Source organism: Micrasema longulum, unplaced genomic scaffold (genome assembly GCF_059751315.1).
Source record: "Micrasema longulum isolate JH-2025_06_02 unplaced genomic scaffold, ASM5975131v1 h1tg000583l, whole genome shotgun sequence".
Classification (NCBI taxonomy): domain Eukaryota; kingdom Metazoa; phylum Arthropoda; class Insecta; order Trichoptera; family Brachycentridae; genus Micrasema; species Micrasema longulum.
This window is the reverse complement of record NW_028277779.1, coordinates 132,586-151,428: the sequence shown is the minus strand read 5'-3', so window position 1 is coordinate 151,428 and position 18,843 is coordinate 132,586. Positions and strand designations below refer to the sequence as shown.

General features: G+C 35.6%; 1 protein-coding gene across 2 annotated transcripts in view; it reads left to right on the top strand.

Annotated features, from left to right (window-relative positions):
• The window catches only part of kibra (WW and C2 domain containing protein kibra), a 166,059-nt gene that overhangs the window by 124,170 nt on the left and 23,046 nt on the right, over positions 1-18,843 (top strand). Inside the window, exon 1 of one of the 2 annotated variants that reach the window (XM_088228466.1) lies at positions 13,242-15,083. The exons of the other annotated variant lie outside the window; for it this stretch is intronic. Coding sequence (XP_088084592.1) covers positions 13,746-15,083 — 1,338 coding nt within the window. The 5' untranslated portion in view covers positions 13,242-13,745. Of the gene's footprint in view, positions 1-13,241; positions 15,084-18,843 lie in introns of those variants that run through there. 2 annotated transcript variants of the gene reach the window in all.

Sequence of the window (18,843 nt, the reverse complement as noted above, 5' to 3'; positions counted from 1 at the left end):
AGCTAATTATTAATTTTAATTAAGTCAATAATTTACCGATCAATCGCAATAAAATATACACAGAGCTCGGTGTATTATTATTTTTTAATTTTTTATTTGTATTGTAAACTTTTTAAAATCATTCTTATGTTGCTGAAATTCCACTCGTCGATGCGCTTTGTAGCTGCAAGACTTTTTGTGATGTTAGCTATCATATATAAATCATATTATGTAAATGTTATCAACTATCAAATATCTAAATTTAGTAAATGAGATATAGAATTTCAACCGTCCATGCGCTCAGTAGCTGCAAGACTTGTTGTAATCTAACTTCTATTTTTATGAATTTGTTTTTTATTTATTTAAACTCTAAACTTTATTGTCAAATAGTTTATTTAAAAAAATGTAAATAGGGGCTAGATTTCTTACTGTCTATGCGCTCTGTAGCTGCAAGACGTGCTGTAATCTAGCTCCTATATATCATAATTGGAGACGAGGAACTAGAATCCCAACCGTTCATGCGTTCTGTAGCTGCAAGACGTGCTCGGATATTTATTTATTGTACAGCGCCCTTGAGGTGATTTTCACAAAAATGGCGCTATATGAATTATCCAAACATACATACTGAGAGTAACTTCTGGCAACAGTTGTTGACTAAAACAAGGCTGTCCAAAGCGCGACCCGCGACGTATTTTTGATCTATCGAAAATACAAAAATGTTTATTTTGCATAATTTGTTTCGTAGGACATTATTTTATTTTTATTTTTTATAGCATCCCAACTGTGTATTCGTTTGCGTTTTGACATGTTCGTCAGACGGGCGTGACGGCAACCGTACCAGCGCTTCGCGTGATTGCTCCGAAAGCCGGTGCTTGTCGTCTATTGGGCTTACGATGAGAGTTGTGGCTACGCGAGCTCACCCCTACCGTTCATGCATTTGTTGACATCCCCGTATTTTTAATTTTCTTCAAAAAGCTGAAGTGTTTGTTTCTGCGGCACTCCAATATATTTAGTTATTTGGACTAGCCCGAGATCGTATTAGTGCCTCGATTATGAACGCTATCTTCATCTGTATATATCGAGACGGTATACTTAACTTCTGTACTATCTGAAAACAGTGATTTATCGATTATCGAATAACAGCACTCAAAACATGTGTATTGGCATGCAAAATACTTCATTAAAAAAAAAATATATAAATATATTCGTGTTCATTTCCCCACACGTGTTATGATGTGGACTTACCAAGTTTTGGCAGTAAAGCGAGTATTTTCTACACAACACAGCACCACATTCCGATCGTCATCTTTCGTCATCCGTCTTCGTCTTGCGCAACATTGCATTCTATTACGTCCGTCGGCCAATTTACGCATTTTTCAGGAAAACTACAGCATCATAGCCTGTAATCGCACATTCTTACGCCGATTTCCACTTAAATTGAATTAACTATCATTATCAGCATTATGATCTCGCCGGCGTCAGGTCGACTTATATACAGACGGTCATATTTGTCGTACCCACATTCGTGAAATGTTCGAGACTGCTCTTCATACAAACATATTCCCGTATTTTCTTCTGGATTATCGCGCTAAAGCGATGATTTTTCACGCACTATCCATCATTGGCGTTTTCCTATCGTTTGTGTGATTTAATCACTTGTCTTTAGTAGGAGCCAGGACCACCCGAAAACCCTCGAAAGGACCTAGTTTTGTCTGCCATCTTCGGACGTATGGTACACAAATATAATAACAACATATTCTTCTAAAAAGCAAAACGTGCAGACGCATACCTAATATTTTACAATATTATGAGTTTGTCCAAATGAATCTCATCACAACAATAAAGGTTTCAGCCCTTTGACTTCACTAAAATCAGCAGATGGAAGAATTTAAGAAATATGAATGTTCAAACATCGGCAAAATGGTGAATGTTACACAGCACTCAAATAAACCAGCCAATGACAGGTTATAAGCCTTGTAAATGCCTAGACTTCCATATTCCTTCTCTAAAATATTTCTCCATCCTTTTTGTAAAATGTAAATTTTTATAAATGTTAGTAAATATTTGTACACAACAACTTTGCGACTTTTGTCTACCTGTTTCGAGACACCCGTTTGTTCGTCAGGACACTGATTACAATAACATGAAAAGTCCACTACGTACACACCTTCACCATAATAATACTGTACGTTGGTGTTAGCTTCTAGTAGCATGTGTCCTATCGGCACGTTATTTTTATATATTCGTGCAACTACTATGGTAAATATTTCTTAGTCCCTGGACTGGTACCTGAAGCGTAAGACTGATCATCTTACATGCCCTATGTTCCATTAGGTGCGAAAAGGGAATGATGATGATAATGACTATGGTGAAGGTGTATAGTGGGATTTGCATGTTATTGTAAATAGCGTCCTGACGAAGAGACGGGTGTGTCTCGAAACAGATAGATAAAAGTCGTCAAATACACAAATATTTACTAGCATTGGATAAAATGTTTGACCATAAAGTTAATGCTTTAAATATTAATGAAGTTTTTAATTTCTAAATATGTATTCGTAATTTTCATAGGTCATAAACCCTGTAAGTGCCTAGACTTACATATTCTCTTCTCTAAAATGTTCTCCATTTCTGTTGTAATTTGTTGACATAATATTTGTTTACTGTAGGTACGTCGAAGGCAGGAGATAAAGCTAGACGCTTTTAAGGGTGTTTGGATGACCCTAGCTCCCATAAAAGACAAATTATTGAGAAAAAAACGATAGAAACACGCCAATGTCGGATATCTATAGTGTGTAAAAAGCTAGCTGTAGCGCCATTTTCCAGGGCGGAAATGCGGTAATACGTTTTTATGAATAAAAGTCAGACCGCGCGTCCTCTTAAGTATTCGAAATGTAGTTAGATATTACTGTTATTAAAATAGTAAATTCGTTAGATTTATGATAAAATGTTGTCCGAAGATAGAATTAGTTCACGCCAGCCGAAGGCCCGCAGGTAAAGCCCAAAACCAAACATAGCAACGCCAACGAGGAAAAATTCCCGCTTATGGCCTGCGGAGCTTCCACGCATCCACCAAATACTGGTATCCAAATATTAATCAAAGCGATTGACGACTTCCTTCACTTACGTTTATGATCATGTCGCTCCGGTACCCGGTACCCGGTACCCGTACCCCACGGACCAAGAAATGAGAATCCGAACGACCGTGAAATGCGTGTATATTAACTTTCGTGAGTAAGGCGGCACTCGGGGTCTCTCGAGGAGCGTACATTCCGGCCGATGTGACTCGAAACTCCTCGGATTCGGCTCCTCTCGTTCGACAGAGTAATTACTATGTAGAGCCAATAATTCGTCGCAACTGCTGGTGTTACGCCGCGCGGGTCGAATCTCGCCGCGGGGCATAATGGAATAATTAGCATTTTCGCTTAGCATCGTGAATTCACTACGAAATATGATTAATTAACATATTACAACAGAGATAAAGAAAATTTAAGAGAAGATTATATAGAAGTCTAGGCATCTATAGGGCTTATGACCTGTCAATGGCTGGTTTAAGTGGCCATTTTACACACTGTGTAACATTCACCATTCTGCCTATATTTGAACATCTATATTCCTTCGATTCTTTCATCTTTTGATGTTTGTGAAGTTGAAGAGCTGAAACCTTTATTTATACGGGTGAGATTCATCTAATTGAATTATTTCATCTACATTAGTATGGCAACGCCTGAAAATGTTATTTTTTCAATTTCTATACTTCTTCATGGACCAGGTAATTTATCAACAATATTTTGAGTTTGTCCAAATTTTTGTAGACAAGGACTGGATTCAACTCCCTGGGGAGCTGTTTATATTAACATATTACAACAGAGATGAAGAACATTTAAGAGAAGGTAATATAGAAGTAATATAGTTGTAAATATGATTAACATTCGCAGAAGCTAATATCATCATCATCATCGAACCTTATGGTGCATAGCGTGCTGCATCGATGAAATGAATGCGGCGTACCTCGATCGTCTGTTATAGAAAGGCAAGGTGATCAGTCTTGCGTTTTGGATGCAGTGATATATTTCAATGTAAAACCGTTTTTAAAATAAATATTTTACGTCATCCCTACAAGCATGATAGCCGAACGCGCCAACCACTACACATCGAGGCAAATTCTTCACTCGATTTCCCTTTTCAGGAATTTTGCATAAAAGTAACTATGCACCGAGTCAAAATCACTCATCCGGGACTCTGATTTTATTTCACACGCATAACTGTATTCTTTATCCGCCTGGACACGGATAAATTTAATTCTACTACGTAATAATAACTTACTAATAACCAACGATAACTGTAGCAATAAATTTATTTACGAAGATTTCCATTTTAAAAATTCGAGTAATTAGATTAGATTTTCTTTGACATGTTCCGAGTATTTTCCCTAATAAAAAGGTCCGATATTATATCTTGGAACCGTGTCATGAAGGGTTTTAAATAATACTGTTTAGTAATGCCATTATTTAATTTGCTCAGGACATTTTTCTGAACACTAGCTAATTTTACATTAGCTAATTTTTATGTAGGAATGACGTGAAAATGAGAAATATTACAATAATTATTTAGCGCAGTTGGTATACGTATTTCGCGGAGTCGTTATCGTGAAAAAAAAATCCAGAAAAATCTAAAATCTCTGACGATAAAAAAAGTATCGCATTGTGCAAACAAAACATCGAACCTTTTGGAATTAGAAATTAGCAATCGCGTTTAAAGCATTTTATTTACATACGATCGAAAATAGCATCACGTATAAACTGTTAAAAAAATAACAGCAATAATTCCGTCACTAGCCGCGGGTAATAAGCGAGCTTAATAATAAATAATAATTATTTCCGAATAAGTAGAGTAGAGTAGGGCTGATGCTGATGCTGATGCTGATTCACACGTGGCGCCGGAGTGCTGAACCTCGGTCCGGTCACTTATCAGCGCGCGCATTACCATATTAGCCATCGGACAGCAGGTAACAAGTCTAGGTACTGCGAGAGCTGATCCACATTTGTGGCCTGCCACGTTATTAAACATTTCTCGTACAAATAGTTGTCGCTGTTGCATTCTTCGGGCAGCCAACTCTTCCCGAGAAAATGGCTAAAGCGCAACGATTCAATTATACAGGTGTTCTTTAAACCCTGTCACATCCGAAACCACAATGATCAGTGTGGGCAAGAAGACATATTAGCATATTAAAAAAAATATTTAGGATAAAGAAATCTTTTAAAAATAAAATATTAAAAAAACAAATGGTTGCTGACTTCTGCAGGGGACAAGTGAGGGGAGCGCGGCGCAGTATCAGACTCCTCCCTCCCCCTTCTCGTTTCTGCCCTGCAGAAGTAAGCAACCATTTGCTTTTTTTGATATTTTATTTGTTCTAAAAAATTATTTTCATGTGCCAATATGTCTTTTTGTTCATACTGATCATCGTGGTTTCGGAATGAACAACCTGTATACACATAACATACAAAAAACATATCGAAAATTTTTTTTTTGTAAAGTGAATATTTTTCTGTGTTTGGGCAAAAAATATAATACCAAACAACACTACTACACTAAAAAAGCAAGGGACTATGGACTCGAACACTACATACAATTACTTACCTGACTACTTGAAAAAATATATTGGAGACAAAAATACTACTCTAACCAGACGATATATAAAATGACTCCATCTATAATGTGTTTCTTTAGGGTTAACGGGTTTTTTAAAATTGCGAATAAATAAGGGTATTAAAACTTAGTAAACTTAGAAATCTCCACCAAAAACGGAAAATTCGTTTTTGATGCCAAAGTAAACTATACATAAAAACCTACCTACCTAAATAATAGCGTAATTCAAAACCGTCTCTAAATCTTGCAAAACCAGATTTCAATTATACTAGTTGACACCGCAAACTTAGCATTCTCTAGTGAGTTTGTTTTTAGCAAATATCTCAGTACCTGTACCTAAATAATAGCGTAATTCAAAACCGTCTCTAAATCTTGCAAAAACAGATTTCAATTATACTAATGATGTAATAACTTATATTTCCATATAAATTATTAATTTAAAAAATACTTGGTACACTTCCACTTATTTATTTTGACCAATTAGCGCTTTCACTAATGGGCATTTTCAGACTGATGAATGAAATATAAGTTATTACGTCATTACAATGGAATTCCATCAAGAATTGTCAATAAATAATTTAAATGAAATCAATTGTACTAGTTGACACCGCAAACTTAACATTCTCTAGTGAGTTAGTTTTTAGCAAATATCTCACTAAGGAGTTTCAATGGAGATTTCTAAGTTTGCTTAAAATATATACACTTATACACTTTTTGCACCTGCATCGACTCGTGTATTCGACCAATTGGAGTTTCGCTCACCTTCGGCGCATCTTCATACCGTACCACACCTACTATCTACACATTGACAGGTAGGAGCAAATTAATCATCGCGAGAATATTTTCTCTTAACGTGAAGTTATCTAAGGCAGGCAATCAAAACATTAATGGTTGAGTCGTGACCCATTGTCCAACATTCCAGCCCGGGTGTTTCTCCAAATTTCTACATTCCTTCGTCGAACGCTCTTCGACGTAGGATCTTCCTTATTGGTAATATAATTATTATCCGTAGAAAGTAGGGAGTTCGATAGTCAAATTATTGGGCGTCAAGATGTGAATTGTGAATTATTGTGCATCGGCGGTTGTATTTACAGGCCCGCCCCTACAGCGTGTGTTACGGCAAATCCGTGGCTCAAAATTTTTAAACGTATTTCGGACTTCATATAATAAAACGCCAAATGTTTCGGGTTCAATCAACATGGTTGATATAAAATACTTATTTAAAAATGTATTTTTACACTACCTATATAATTATTTATTTTTAATTAATTAATTAAAAGAAAATAATAGCCATTGTAAGAAAAAAAATAGTACTTACAAATAAACTAAAATTATAGGCCAATTATAGTTTTCTATATATAAGTAAATACAATGCAAAATAATAATAAAAACACGTACTCGTAAAGCCACTCCGTATAATTCCACTTGTAAAATAAATATAGCAATAATAATGAAAAAGAATATAATAATATGAAAATATTTTTTTAAATAATAATATTTCATAGTCTCTTGACTGGCCACCTCAAGCGTGATGTTATGTGCTCACTTAGACCAGTCAATGTTAGGTCATAAGCCCTGTAGGTTCTCCAATTTTTTTGGAATCATTTTTACGATCATCGTCATTTTCGGATGGTTCATTCGTAGCATAATTTTCGTGTAAATCAGATCAAGAGCTTTGTACATTAAACATCGCAACATGTCTTGCAGTTACAGAGCGCATGAGATGTAGATTCCATGTTCACTAAGAGTAGTGAGAGTCGTGAGGATATTATTATGCAAACATTATTAGGAAAGCATGGCATCGAAATTGTGTAGTGTCTAGAACGGGCAGTCCCGTCATACTCGATGTGACTTCTCTGGATAGACAATCTATTGTGTTGATGTAGATATATATATTTTTTTTTTACTCGGACACGTAAATATGGTATATTTTTACGTCCGAACAATATCAACAATCATAAAAGTATTTAGAATGGGTAAAAATAATATTTATAATTTCAAATCATAAAATTAACAATGTGGAAGTTCAGGAATTTTTTTCTTCTTATTTGTTAATGGACTATCAAGCTAAGCCAAAAAAAATTTATTTTTTTTATTATCGCTACTATTTTTTAAAGTTTTGTATTTTTTAATTACTCCGTGAGTAAAAGCATATTAGTTCTCTACAGTGAGCTGTCCTGATTTGAGTGTTGGATTTTTAGAATCTGGAAATCTATAAACCCCCCCCCCTCCATTGGTTGATTTCGGAGAACTAGTGACGTCGTTAAAATTAGTTCATTTTTATTATCTTTTTCATACATTTTAGAGAAACTTCGCCGTACAATGAAATGCTCTAATTTTTACCGCGTAAAACATTTTTATATTAAATTTTCCGTAGCACTGAACTTCCACATCGCATCGTATATTGATAAGGCTTTCGCTTTAGATCCAGTCCAAACTACAGAGACCATGCAATATTGTAGTGAAAATAAAACAATATTTTTTTTTACATATTTAATATCAGTCTTGTCGGAAATCAAACCCTGGACCCCATACACGGCATTAAACCCACTACACCGTGAGGCGGACGAAAGAGTAAAATTGTAATATGGTATTTGGTCTGGCGGATGATTCAGTTTCCTGCTTCGCATTCTTGAACTCACCTGATCGGGGAGGTGAAAGGAGAGCTGCGCGGGGATAATAAATTACGCATCATTTCTTATGGAAATAATTCACTCATTTTTGCATCTCGATGTCCACGCCCATACTCCCGAGGGCAAGCAGTATACCCAGTGCTCTGTACCCTCGCAGCTGGTACTTGTATATTTTTGGGTCTGATGAAGACAAGCTGATTTTAAATATAGCTCATAAAACATTTATTTATTAATATCAATCAAATTAATGGCTATTTTTTCAATAGAATTGTTAGCAGGCAGATTTCGGACCGAATATTACGATATTTGGCACCGTTCCATCTAATTATCACCAAAATTCAATTCCCAATTCCTTTATAAATACGCAATGAAAAAAATATCAAACTATCAATTTATATATTATTTTATTTTTATATTATTATTATTAGCCTTCTGACATTAAAAAAAATGTAGTTACATAAGTGATACATGTTTTTTTTTCTATGACAATCTACTTTAATACTTTTAGTTAATGTTATAACTGTAACATAAAAAAAAATGACTAGCTTTTGTGCTTGGAGAATGACTTACACTGTTATATTTATTTAGTCATTTGAAGTTATATAATTTCGAATACACATGAGAAAAAAAAAAACGAAATAAAAAGAAAAACAGAAAGTAATAATTATAAATAATAATAAGAAAATAACAATTAAAATAGAACGCTGTTTTTACTCGGGTTCGAAAAATTTCTTCAAGTTTCATCATCATCATTCCCTTTCCGCACCTGATGGTGCATAGGGCACTGCATCGGTACACCAATCGCAGCGTGTCTTGATCATTTTTGTTACATTAAGGTAAGATGATCAGTATTACGCTTCAGGTACCAGTCCAGGTACTATGAAGTATTCTGGTGTGAAAACACGCTTTTCGAATCACCTTAAACACAAAGTTGTTTTATTTATTTTATTATAATGAATGAACACAAAGTTAGTGCTTCAAATATACATTTTATAAAAGTTAGTTAAATTTATAAAAAAATCGACTAAAAGAACACGAATATATTGGTGTAATACATCGTAACATTATTTATTTAAATATGGTTTGAATGCGCAGAGACTCGATTCAAAAATGCATTTAAATAAACTACATATTTCCTTATCCTCCTTGTTTTCGAAAACAATTCAGATGAAAGATATTACTCAACCTAACCATTGCTCAACTCCGTGAACCATACGAGGAAAATCTCAAGATGTACAGGATGTTCACGTGATTTGAACGAATTCCTCCCGCGCCTATCAATCACCGCCCCGCCCCGCGCTCCACGCCCCCCGCGGTCGTGAGGGCCCGATATTAGAGGCGGATTTCGTAGGAATTGGGGGTTTTGGGATTTTACATTCGTCCGTCTTGCAGATCGCGTGATGTGATGTAACAGGGAGAATTGTTTCCTGGGAACCAGCAGGAACATATGGGATGCGATGAAACAAATTCAGAGAGGCGGAAACAACAACTCCCTGTATTTTATTGTGTTTAAAATATATATTTTTATCCCTTTTTTTCATCGCTTCCTCTTTCTCTCTTCTTCCAAACTCATTCTCTCATTCCACATTCCTCATCCTTTAATATGTATAACATAATTTAAAAATATATATAAATATATAACTTTTTTTTATACCATACTATACTATTGTTTAAAATTGTTTAAACTTTATTAGTGTTTTTTTTTTCTTTTTTCGTTTTTTTCTTGGTTTTATTTATAAGTACAAAATATTTTTCTTTATTATTTTTTACATCATTATCCATTTTTATACATAAATATATACTATTTACCTAAGTATTGCCGTATTTTTTAGTTATAGATAATCAGTCCGACGTGCGGTTGTCTTTTTCGCTTAGTATCGGGGAGGTGTTTGCGAGCGAAAGAGTGTCAGAAAAACAGTGTCCAAATTCATCAAAATTGTCAGCCATTGCATATTGTCTTGAGCATTCGAACTTAAAGATTTTGACGTGGTTAAAATAGGCTTTGAAATTCTCATTTGTATACTATATGGTGAAATGTACTCACACTTACCAAATATTTCCCAAATAAAAAAATGGTATTTTGATTTTTGATAATGCCCGTAAACTGTAATGACATTTTAAACTTGACAAAGCGGCTGTTTTTATCGTTTCTTTTTATCGTAATCAAAAATGGATTAGTACTCTTTCCAACGTGATATAATACGTAATAATAGATGTACACGACTAGGTATGCAGTAGGTACTCCGCTCTGTCCTCCCGCGATCTCTCCTATCCACGTCTCTCGATATAATGGCCACGGAATAGGCGAGCCTCCTTTGTACCAGCACTTCGTGCCTCGGTCACAACAAGGCGGTAAGAGATTTACCGACGTTCGTCGGTATGGCCAACTCGAATTTTCTATCCCAAAATTGGAATGCTCGATACTATTTTCGTCTGCCTTCGTCGGTTGCACAGCGCAAACCATGTAATTATGTATCGTATCTATTAAAGTTTACAAACAATACATTAGACATTGGTAAAATTCAATAAATAAACAAGTTCATCGGGCAGTTTATTAATTTGGAGCCGCCAATGTTTTCTAAAGACTTTTTGCCAAAATTTGTTGAGCGAAATTAGACACATGCACGTTTTTATTGTATTGAATGTATATTTCAAATTCATTTGTGTGAGCTGATTTTTTTTAAATATCCATAATCGTATTGGTGATGGATGTCATGCTATTAGATACTTTGAAAGGAAGTACAGGTAAACGTCGTTTTGTGCCGGGGTTCAGTTCCGAGAGACACCGGCGTAAAATGAACACAAATATAATGGAAGATATAAAGTTAGGTTCCGTGTCAAAATTCTAAGAACAATTTAATTTGTTTATTTAATACATATACTATATATATTCCAAATTAATTATAAATGTTATTAATAAATACAGTTTAAATTCGTTTACAAAATAAATAATAACCTCTTGATATAAATAATGATTTTTTATTATAAAAACTAACTCACCAGTTCGTCGGTACTTAATCAAATTCTCACACTTTTTTTTAAAAAAAGCATCCAATTTCGTTTGCTTTGATTGTTGCTTCCTTTTTTGCGGAATCATAGAGTCTACATATTCTTTTAATTTTAATAATAATAAAAAAATATATACAATCATACCTTTTTATTTTTCTTAAAAACAAAACGAAAACATCCGCGGAAACAATTTCACACGCACAATAGGCTGCTCGCGTACACGTTAATAGAATAAAACAACGTGTAAAAGTGTGTCTGCTATTAGAATCGCGGCGCCTACTAACTGTCGTTTGGTGTCGGCCGAACCGGGGAATCCTACGCCGGCACCAACCGGCGTAAATCGAACCGGCGCAAAACGACGTTTACCTGTATTTTCGTCTGTCGGTAAACACGAGTATCTTTTTTAAAAAAAATTATACGCCTCATAATAATGGTAGTTTCATATATTCCAATTTAAGTGTGGAAACTCGAGTTTATGATATCGAAACCTATCGGTATTTGAAATATTGATAAATATCTTTTTATCTCATCGTAATACGAGGCTCGCCTCTTTGTTTTCTCCTGAAAATATTATTTCATTTTATCCATTTTATTTCGCCATGATAGGATTTCCAAAGCCTCATGCTCCCGAGATCTCTAATGCTTCATTATATCATCGAGCATCGGTAAATCTCTACCGTCCCACCGAGTCGAGGGCCGGGCCTGTCGAGTCGTCTCCGGGCGGTTTGATATGATGATGGCCGGCCTTAATTTTTTTATACCTGGACCGTCCCCTCCCGCGCCTCCCCCCTCCCTCCGTCCCTCACCAAGCTCCCGAGGTCCGGAGATGCGATCCGAGACCCGAAATGTGGACAGGGGCGCAGCCTAAACTGAACAGAAGATTTTAATCTCATATTTTAACCACAAAAAAAAAATATTTCGAAGTCACATATTAAATTAATTATAGTTTCGGGTTTCGCGTTTTTATTATAAAATAAATTCCATGTTTATGGGGTTAAGTCTATTGTCTTTTTAATTACGGAGTTTACAAATGAACTGAATATAGTATTGTACTTTTTACTTTACTTTTACTTATGTATTTTTTCAACGGCTTATACCTTTAACAAAGTATAAAAAATATAATTAAAAAAACGTGTAAAAAGAGTGTAAATCTGAGTCAAGTATAATTGATAAGATTAAGAAAGGGTCTCTGAGATGGTTTGGTCACGTAGAACGAATGGACTACGAAAGAATGGTAAAACAAGTATATATGGCGAAAATGAACGGCAACGTGAGACGAGGACGACTAAGGAAAACGTGGCATGATCAGATAAACCAAAATCTTAAGTCTGGTCATGTCATGGCGGCCTCCGTGGTGTAGTGGTCAAGACGCTTGACTCACAGACGGAAGGTTCCGGGTTCGATTCCCGGTGAGAACACAAAAAAATTAAATGTGATTTTCTCAAGCCTGGGTGTTCTGTGATGTAATTCACCGCTGTAATTGGGCCTCCTGGCCTGTTGTGGTGCAAAAAAAAAAAAAAAAAAAAAAGCAGACAGAACCGAAGGGCATGTATGACAAGATGTATGAATGTGGAAGAGGCTAGGATTGTATGCCAGGATAGACGTGTGTGGCGGTCCATTCTCTCTGCCTACCCCTACGGGGAAATGGCGTGATGGTAGTAGTAGTAGTAGTATTAATTAAAAAAACTTAATAATTCAATCAACATAGAAAAAAACACCGTAACTTTAGCATACAAGACAGAATAACAACGAAAAAAAAAAGTTTTGTAATGACAAAGGCAATGTTTCATAAATGTGTTTCTTTACAATTATTAAGGTAATCTGCGCCAGATACACAGTTGATAATTACAGTTTGGATTGGAATGTATTACTTTATACATTTGAATTTATTTATTCAATGTTGCTGTGAATTTTGTTTTTCAATTTCTGTAGAAATTATACGAAGATAAGTTCTCAATAAAAACGCTCTTTTTATTCGTTGTATATTTTTGTATATTTATTATTGTACATTCTGTTTTTTCATCACAATATCTATCACGAAAAATTAGTTAAACTATGTAAATATAAAATGCCGTATTTAAAAAAAAATGTTGAATTCAGTCGAGTGATTTATTTTTAATCTTGTCTTTGCAAGAAACAACTTATTTATTTTGAGAAAATTATTTTTTTCTGAATTGTACAAAATACAAAAAAATAAGAGGAAAAATTAATAAAAATATTAGCGGGTCAGTCCCTTCCCGGCTCCGGGCGTTTCGGGTGTCGCAGGAATGCGGCTCCGCCACTAGCCACTCGCCACTCGCCACCGGCCACCAGTCCTCCGGGGACCGGGGCCCGGCCGGCGAGGGCGAGCGTTCTTTCGGCCGCGCATTCCTCTCCGGCCGCCGGTCGGACGCGCGCACGCCGCTCCCGCGCTCGCAGCATCCCGCGTCCCCAGGATACAGTGCCGGCGGAGCCATGCTCGAAACCTAAGCGGGAGATATGAATACCAACTCGAAAGCCGATGCCGCCGGATCTAGGGAAGTGTGTTCGCGTTGCTCGTTCGACTCCGCCAAACTCGGCCCCAAAGATAGTGAACCGTTCGCGTTAAAGAATAGAATATACGAAAACACTATGTGCAATTCTGTGATACTCGATTCCGGCTGTTCCGGCGAAATCGGAACCAAGAAGGCGGACTCCCTCCGAGCCGCTTGCGGGTGTCACTCGAACGGGTCCTCTGTCCCGCCGAAACAGACGACGAGTCGCGCGCAGAACGTCCCCTCGACGTCGGCCGCCTGCGACGCCAAGCGCCGCTGCTGCGACATCCGGCCGCGCAGCTCCACGATCTCCGGCGAGAACGCCTCGTGCCGTGCACCGCGGAGCGTGAACTCGTCCATGTCCAGCTCCACGGGCCGCGTGAACGACGCCGGGAAGGCGTACCGGCAGAACCGATGCCACGGAGCGCCGGGCAAGCCCTGCAGCTGCAGGTCCGCCGGACCGCAATACTCCAGGATGAGGGACTCGGCCTACAGGCAGCCCCCGTCCGTATCCGAGCGGGAGTGCCACTGCGCCGCGTGTAAAGCGCAGCATCCCAGAGAGCCCCCGCACAGGAACGTCTGCCTCGACGGAAGGATAGGGCTGTGCAATTGCGCGACATCCGGAGACGTGCGGAAAGCGTTGCGACCGAGCGACAGGCCGGGCAGGATGAGTATCCTCGCGCCCCGATCTGGCGACGGTTGCGCGCGATGCGAAAGTTTCAAGAAGAATCACGCCGCCGTGGACAGCGTGGACGGGGCCGATTCGACCCTCAGGAAGGCCGCGATAGCGGAGAACATTCTGGAGTACGAGATCTCCGCCCTGGAGTACGGCATCTCGGTCGTGGAGGGCTCCGCCGACCTGCTGGACTACGGTCGGGGGCTCTACGTCAAGGAGCTGAAGGAGGCCGAGCCCAAGTACCAGAATGTCCGGCAGTACGTGGCGGAAGAGAAGCCGCAGTATGCCAACCTCGAGGAGATGACGAGGCTGTACGGCGACCGGCTCGGTCCCGAGGGACAGAACTCGGAGGACGAAGTGTATTACGAAAACGTGACTTCGGTAAGAAACTCCCTACGAGGGTGTCGGGACCAGAACGCGGCCACTATGCGGATCCTCTCGGCGTCCGCCAGCAGTCTCTGCTTCCATAGCGACGTGAACTTCTACAGTGGAAGTCACAGCGGGACCTTCCCCCAATATCTGCAGAAGGAGATGCGGGGGTTCGCGGGAGTCACACTTTCCCGCAGTCACTCCGATAAGGGGGTGGTGTACGCCGTGGATGAGAGATCTTCCGCTGTAATGGAAATTGTAAGATGCTCTATTGATCTATTTTTCTTCTCACTTATCCGCATCTAATATTGCGTAGGATATTTACTACGTCGATTAACCATTTACAGCGTATCTCTATATTTTTTATTACGTTTGTATACATAAAGGTTTACACTTTAAATTCCAGTCCAGGATATTAAAAAAAAAGAACCATTAAATAGATTAATATTTTATACCGATCGTGCTCTAATTTGAACCAGGAATTTTCAATAAAATAACCTTTTACATTTCACATGCATTTTGATACCACAGAAATATATTTTTTAGTGTCTGTATTATTTTTTTAGATAAATCGAAAAATTAACAATAAAATCCAAGGGTTTTTTTAATTAAAAATATATTATCCATAATGTCGTACAATATTGCCAAGGAGTTTTTGGAAAAAAACTCTTTAAGGGACAAGCATAATTTATTATTTATATTCGTACTTATTTATGTGCGTATTTATTTTTTTAAAGATTATACTATTTACAAAAGCAGAATAAAAAATAAGATGAATTATAGATTAAAAACCTAATCGAAGAAAAAATATGTAATCGAAATTGCAATCGAAGTTATTTTTAAATTTTTTAAATATACATAATACACATTTCTAGATCAACTAAAGCAATATTATTTATTCGAAGTACTTCTAAATTTTTATTTTTTTTTAAAAATAGAATAAATAAAACAACTTTGTTTTTAACCACTTATTAAAAAATTTAAAAATCCACCTACCGATTTCAAAGCTAAAACAGCTTATTTCTCAAGGTATATTTAACTAATTGATTATTTGTTTTATTTATTTTATTATAACGAATAATCACAAATTTAGTGCTTCAAATATAAAATGTTTATATTTTTTTTAATTAATGCGTCCCGCTTTTATTTCGAAATCGGTTCATATTTTAAAACAGACTAACCGTGAAGTTTATCGATATTTACGTCACGTGCTATATTTGTTTTAACAAAGCATAAAACTTTATTTGCTCATTTGAATAGTACTATGTATGTTGTACGTTAGTACGTGATTTAGTTTTGAGTGACTTTCTTTAGGTGCGAATATCTTTACTGAGATCTTTACACATTTTATCTTCATTGCGGAATAAGATATGCGCGTGGTGTGATCGTTTGTTTACCGACAAGTACCGAAAATACATTTTCCTTTATCGCGCTTTTCACAAACTAGAAAATGGCAGTAGTCGTGAGTATAATAATTTCGCGCTCATTTTTCATTTACCCGTTACGAAAATCCACCAACTGCAACTGACCTACCATTACATGGGAGTAAATAGTAAATGCATACAATGCAGAATAATTATTATCACATAAGGAGAATAATGTAATTATCCATACGTTCAATGAGGTAGATTTAAAAAAAATCTTACTGTAAAATAACTGAGCTAAATTATCTAAAACTCATCAAGACGTTTACAAAATTTTACATAAAATATAAACCACCCTAATTATATTGTTAAATTCTTATCTGTAACATATTTCAAAATTTTACATACATATATATTTATGTTCATTTGATTTTATTGGTTTGCAACTCATATTTAAAAAAAATGCAAAACCTTCCTTTTATCATTCACCAGAATATTATATGTACGTATTATGTACTAAATATTTATTTATTATCATTTGATTGTAGTATATACGTGTACATATAATCCCAAACCAAGCTCAAGGGCTTGCATCTTTTTTTGGTGTAATATTTTTTTATGTTTTTTACTATTTTAAAAAAATATTTTTTATTAGTAAACCTTTATGAACATGAAAACAATAAATAAATAAAAAAATAGAAGACTTAAGGTTGAACTTGTCATAAAAAGAGTCTGGCTCTTGTGTTTGGCAAATATACAAAATAATATAAAGAAAAAACAAAAATGCGTAACAAAATAAAGAATAAATAAAAAAACTATTTAAAAAAATAAAAATTGAGTAAATATAATACTTAAAAAAAAACCAAGCGAAATGAATCTCTTATTTAAATATGTAGGTATCATTCTCTAAATTGCAAACAAACCATCATGCCGTTTCCCCGTAAGGGTAGGCAGAGAGGATAGAACGCCACATCGCTCTATCTTTCCATGCAGATCTCGCTTTCTCTTAGGGGCCGATTATTCCGACCTTTGACATGTCCATCTTCAAGTATTTGTTGGGTTTGGTCATGCCATGTCTTTCTCGGTCTTTCTATATTTCTGCATCCATCAACATTCGCATTGTAAATATTTTTTGCCATTCTTTCGCTGTCCATTCGCTCTACATGTCCAAACTAACGCAGAGCTCCTTTCTTGAGTTTGTCGATAATGATTATCTCAGCCTTACATAATGTCTAATCTCTCAATCTCTAAAATTGTATTTGTATAATTATGTATTAATATTAAAATAAAAAGATTTGCGTTATATTGATGCCGCTATGCTTTTTTAAACATTTAGATTTTTATATTTCCCCGCTTACATTCGACGCTTTCGCCTAAAATATTAAATTTGTCTTTTTTTTTATTTTTTAAAACGAATGTTTATAATAGTTAGCGAACGAATTTGTGAATGATGACGCATAGGTGTGCGTAATTATGATGTTTTAAAATTAATTTATTTTTACTATATTTTGGGTATATTTTAGAGAAGTTCTGTCGTGGAATTAAATGTATTGTTATCTAGACTTCTTCATTATTACTATACATATTTTATCATATAATTATATTGACTTATTGCTGTTTTATTTTTTCTTCTTTTTTTTTTATTTACATTTGCATTTGTAACTCGCAGCATCGGTATTTTTTTCTTAAACAACTTATCTAATACATTTGTATAATGTGTGTCTAATGAATCGTAATATTTATATATTATTTTCACGTACATGTCAAATTTCATTTGTTACTCATTTTGAAGTCCTAGTTTTCTTGCAACTTATACAGAAATGAATATTTTATTTTATTAACATAAACGGCAAATCTGCCTTTTACAAATATTTATAATACTAACATATTTGGCTTAATATATATATGTATTTTTTAAACATTAATTTTCTTATACCCAAGATTTAAAAGAAAAACTAAACCTAAAAATTATACAAGATTTATATTTAAAAAAATAACCTAAAAATTAAACAGCATATTCAGCAGAAAGTTTAAATAATTCAAGAATAAATGTAAAAACAAAATTAAATAATAAAACATTCTACAGTAATACAACAAGAAAATCATAAGTACTGTTTTATACAGCTGGGCAAAGTGAACAAAAAACTGTATATATTATGAAATGCATGAATAAATAAATATAATTACCATTCACCATCTTTGAAAAAGTTCAAAAGGTTTGTTCTATAGGAACAATACCCTACACTAAATATATCAGATACGTGGGAATGACTATTGCCGAGTTCATGAAGTCTGTTTAATACGGCATTACAAATATACACTGTCCGTGAATTGTTGCTACAAAACGGTGGCACCTGTCTAGTCATTCTTCCAGGCATCCTGAAGTTGATGAGAGATAATAGTTCAGGGCAATCCCATATTGAATTTACAATTTTGAATACATTTAAAAGGTCTTTAATTTTTCTTCTATCGTTAAGTTTTAACAAATTTAATGTTTTTAGTAAAAAATCGTAATTTAAAAATTCATGACTGATTCGAAGTTTAAAATTTATATACCGTAAGAAAATTTTTTGGACTCTTTCAAGAGAATTTTGGTGACAGTTGTAGTAAGGAGTAGTAATATATCATAATATGGTTATTTTAATTTGTTCTTT